Source organism: Tupaia chinensis, unplaced genomic scaffold, assembly GCF_000334495.1.
Source record: "Tupaia chinensis unplaced genomic scaffold, TupChi_1.0 Scaffold000443_1, whole genome shotgun sequence".
Taxonomy (NCBI): Eukaryota; Metazoa; Chordata; class Mammalia; order Scandentia; family Tupaiidae; genus Tupaia; species Tupaia belangeri.
The window spans coordinates 1,232,829-1,237,734 of record NW_006159948.1 but is presented as its reverse complement, the minus strand read 5'-3'; the positions used below and the strand labels follow the sequence as shown (position 1 = coordinate 1,237,734).

General features: G+C 39.7%; 1 protein-coding gene across 2 annotated transcripts in view; it reads right to left on the bottom strand.

The window, feature by feature from the left end:
- TIAM1 (TIAM Rac1 associated GEF 1) overlaps positions 1-4,906 on the bottom strand; it is a 358,191-nt gene that overhangs the window by 71,317 nt on the left and 281,968 nt on the right. For both annotated transcript variants that reach the window (XM_006155262.3, XM_006155263.3), the window contains one exon: positions 524-605. In XM_006155262.3, the coding sequence (XP_006155324.1) occupies positions 524-605 (82 nt within the window). The remainder of the gene's footprint in view (positions 1-523; positions 606-4,906) is intronic.

Sequence of the window (4,906 nt, the reverse complement as noted above, 5' to 3'; positions counted from 1 at the left end):
CCTGCTGAAAGTTTATTATTTTGGAATGTGCTAGTGAGAGGGTACCCACATGACTACTCTCCCAAGAAAAATCCTGGGCACTGAGTCTCTAAAGAACTTACCACGTGTTGTTAAAACTTGCTGCCAGAAGAATTAACCCCATTCTGTGTGACTCTACTGGGAGAAGACATATGATGCTTGAGCCTGGTTTCTCCTGACATTGTCCCATGAGTAAAAGGACAATTCCATCATTACTAAGATAATAAGAAATAATCTACTCCCAATATATCCATTTTTTTTTATGATGGTAGAACCTGAATGACTGAAGTTACACAATTTAAGGCTGAACTCTTCATCGGGCTTGCAGTAAATATCTCTTTCTTTCCTAGATTTGGCTTCTCTTCACAGCACAGAAACCAGATGTGCTCCCTGTTTTATAAAGGACCCAAAGGCATTTTATTGACTTGTAAATAAGTACATATTTACATAGGAAATGCTTTGACTTGAAACACAAACACTAAAGGTGGAAGAAAAATAAACATACCGTAATTATCAGCAGCTGTATCTGACTTTTCAATGTGGATGTTCTGAGTGACTTTTGGACAAATTTCAATTTCTTTGTACAGCTGAAAATAACAAAGAGGATCTAATTAAAAGTTCATTATAAATAACTTCTTAGGAATGGTCATTTCATAAATCTATTTTTTTCATGATTGACACTTGCATGCAAATTCATATCACATCACAGTCTTTTTATTGAACTGAATCCAATTAACAGTCAAAGTTGAAACTATAACTCACATTCCCAAACATACTAGAGTTTGGTTTCTAATTAACTCCCCAACATCACTTTACATGCCTATTACTACTTACAACTATCACAAACCTGAAAGATGATAAAGTAACAAAAATCTCTAATACCAGAGGCAGGACTACTAAAACCAAGAAGAAGCTATAAAGATCTTGGCATGGGATTAATGGAAACACCCAAAACATCTATGTTTCCATTCTTATCTGTTCACATTTCATTTCTGGTTAAAAAAATCCACAATTGTATAATCAGTTGGAGACAAATGACAGCACTGAAACAGATGACAGATAGTATAAATAGAGGATATTCACTTTTAGCCACTGAACTGGACCAAAATTATCTAGAAAACTTAAAAATTCTCTAAAAAACCTAGAAAAGCCTGGGGAAAAAGCTTTCATATAAAGCCAAAATAAAAATTATTGTAGTTCACACATCAGAAAAATTGCAGTGGAATTGATTTAATTGATATTGCATTTTCATATCTTGAACTGTCATCAACAGCTTATGAGGTTTCAAATATTATGTCCTTATCTCTCACACTAACTCTGTGAGGCAATGATGTCCTCTATTTAATAAATAAAGAGCGTAAGGCTGAAGAAAAAGTACATTTTCCTAAGTACATGGGCAAAGCTAGGATTTGAACTCAGAACTTGTTGACTCCAAAGCTGAAGTTCTCTCCACTACTCTATGATGTTTTCCAGAGAAGCTGTAGGGGAACACACAGGGAAGAATTAATGAATAGAAGCCAAACTATAGCTATGAGTTATAGTTTCAACTTTTACTCTTAAAAGGAAAGGAAAACAATCTTTTTGGGCAAGTTAACCAAGGGTTTAAACCTCAAATTTATGATAAAAACACAAAAGCAAATAAAAGTGTCAGAATGATTTTGTCTTTGACAAAATCAATTTTGAGCCAGGATCAGTTACAGGACATTTGTCTTATGGCACTAACAAGAAGTCTTGGTGATTATTTAACTTGTCCCATCTCTGACAACACAGTAGTTCATCCAAAAATACTTTTATTCAGGCTCGTAGAAAAGAATGCCAGCTTCTTGCTCTTTACTTTCTTTGCTTATTTGAGAGGTGAGCATAATGCTAAGATTTTAGAACAATCTGCTGTAATAGAATGTAAAGATGGGAAGCAAGAATATTGACAGTATAATCTGGATCCTCTACAACACCCTCATTTAATGATACTTCCACCAAATGTACGTGTTATGGTCATAACTGAATGTGGTTTTATTTTTATACTTCACAAATTGTTCATAAAAATAAACCCCCAAATTAAAAGAATTCAGTTATACTGATTTTAAGCTCAGAAAATAGTCATCAAAATTATAAACACCAAATTTAATAAAGTTTACAATAGATATTATAACACCACAGAATGTGCAACAAAATACTATCACTTCTACTTAGGGTGAACTTTAGTTTTTTTTGTTTTTTTTTTAACTTCCTTAGAAGCCAAACCTTCCCCCAGGTGGCAGTATATTACTGTCTGTTTCATCTTTTCTGTGACGATCCAGTGGGAAAATAGCTTTGTGAATCATCTTTCCTATGCCATAATATGTCTCCTACCCTTCCTTAGAATGGGTGTGAAAGTCTGTGTCTTGTCAGTCTCGGATGGTAAATATCATTGTTGACAGGCCCTCCCCAATATTCCTTCTTAGGCTGATTAGACTACAGCTAGGTTTAGTGAAAAGCACTAATACAATATAAAAATCTCAAGAAGGGTCTTCGCTATAAAATTTAGTCATCCTTCTGTATCTACAGTGCAATGGTTTCAGGACACTCGTCAACACCGAAATCCATAGATATTCAAGTCCCTTATATAAAATGGTGCCATATTTACATATAACCTAAGCAAATTCTCTGGTGTCTTTTTAAATCATCTCTAGAATACTTACAACACCTAAAGCAATGTAAATGCTGCATAAATAATTACTGTACAGGCACTCCTCACTTACGGACCGAGCCATTCTGAGAACGATAAGCTAGTTGGTTGCTAAACGAGGAGCTCGACGGTGATGTCCTGTGATGTGTTGTGGTGCCATAGAGCATGCATTTTAAAATAGATATCATGAGAAGCCAGCCTAGAAGAAAGTAATTCTAGCCTTACAAAAGTCATACATTAGGCAAGCACCAGAAAGCAACAAGACATACCACAACACAATAATATAAATCTGGTGTCATCATTTTCATTTATTCCAAATACTAATACGGTGCACAATAAAGTACAAGTTTATAATGAAACACATAGTCTTGCATGATTGTGAACCCTTCGTGTAGTGAATGCTGACCGACTGCGGGAACAAGATAAAAACTGAGAAAGGGGATTGTGGAGACTTGCACAGCCTGATAAAGAAGATGCCCTGCATGGGGGTCTGGTGATAAGCCTAAGCGGTCACCAAACAGGTGAGTCACAAGTGAGAAATGGATTGTGGTTTAGGGAATAGCAATAAGAAAAAATGTTTGTCCATGTTCAGTACGGACGCAACCAATTTTTTTTTTTGAAGTGGTTTGCATCTATGAATGCTGAACCTATGGATACAGGGGGCAGGCTGTATTTATTTTTATTTTTTTTTTGGGGGGGTAGAGGTTTTCACTATAGGGCGCGTGCGCTCGCCAGACAGACAGAGAGAGACATAGAGACAGAAAGCGAGAAATCACCCCCCAGAGGGGATGGTCACGCCATAATCCCTTCTCCTCCATTCTCCTCTCGGGATCGTGGGTATGCACGCACACGCGCCCGGCGTGAGTTCCAAGCCACCGGGTGCAGGATGCGAACCACGGTCGACCACATGGGAGTCCAGTGACATAGCCATTACGCTAACTGCTGGTTCCCAGGCTGTATTTCTGATGTGACCACTATAACTGGAACTAGAAATCTGAAAATTCAGCAGCCTCATACATAAATACCTTTAACAGTGGAGTATCACACATACTCACTTTACTTTATTAAATCAATGATGTCGCAGCTTTTCCTCTTTTCAAAAACCTGAAAGCATCATCAGCTTTTTAAGAAACAACTTGCATCCAGCCATGCTGGATACTCTGCAATGCTGAAGCTACTGGGATGGTCCCAGGATCACATCCTGTGGTCTCCCTGTGTATGCAAAGATGTGAGTGATCCCAGTTGGCTGAGGCTGGAGGTGGATGGATCGCAGCATGAAAACTCTTTGGGTGTTCCTCTCTTTTCTCTCTTTCTCTCCTTCTTTCCCTCCCTCCTTCTTTCTCATGAAATAAATTAAAAAAAAAAAAAGAAAGAAAGAAAAAGAAATGATTTGCTTATTACCTAGGCACTTGAGTTGTTAGACAATCACAATCATCGCTGGCCACCTCTCCTTTGGAGCCTGCCTAAGCCACCACCTTGTGCCTTCACTGAAGCTCCCTCACCCAACACGGGCTCTGCATGCTTTGTTCTCTAATGCTGGGGTCCGCTTACCACAGCAGCCAGAGTGAGCCTACTAGGGAAAAATCAAAGCTCTTTCCCGCCCACGGCGCTTAGGGCCTGTGTGACCTTGATGTCCTGCTCCCTCATTTCTGGCATTCCCCCTTTTATACACTATTATCCCTCCACATTAATCTTCCTCACACATAGGTAAGTGTCTCAATGGCGGCCACCATCCCACTGCCCAGGCCTTAGCCAGCTTTGTCCCCTCAACCTAGGCCACTTTCTCCAGACACCTCTGTGACTTACTCCCTTACCCCCTTACTCCTGGGTCCAATGTCACATCTAAAGAACAACAGGATTGGGACCAGCAGTTAGCACAATGGCTATGTCGCTGAACTCCCATGTAGTTGACCAAGGTTCGAGTCCTGGACGCGGCAGCTTAAACTCACGCCAGGCGTATGTGCATGCGTGCCCAAGATACCAAGAGGAGGATGAAGGAGAAGGGATTGCAGTGTGGTCATCCCCCCTGGGAGTGATTTCTTGCTTTCTGTCTCTCTGTCTCTCTCTGTCTTTCTGTCAAGCGCATGTGCCCTATAGCAAAAACCTCTCAAAAGAAAAAAAAAAGGGAACCAGCAGTTAGTGAAATGGCTATGTCGCTGGACTCCCATGTAGTCAACCGTGGTTTGTGTCCCGGACCCGGTGGCTTAAAACTCCTTCTGGGCG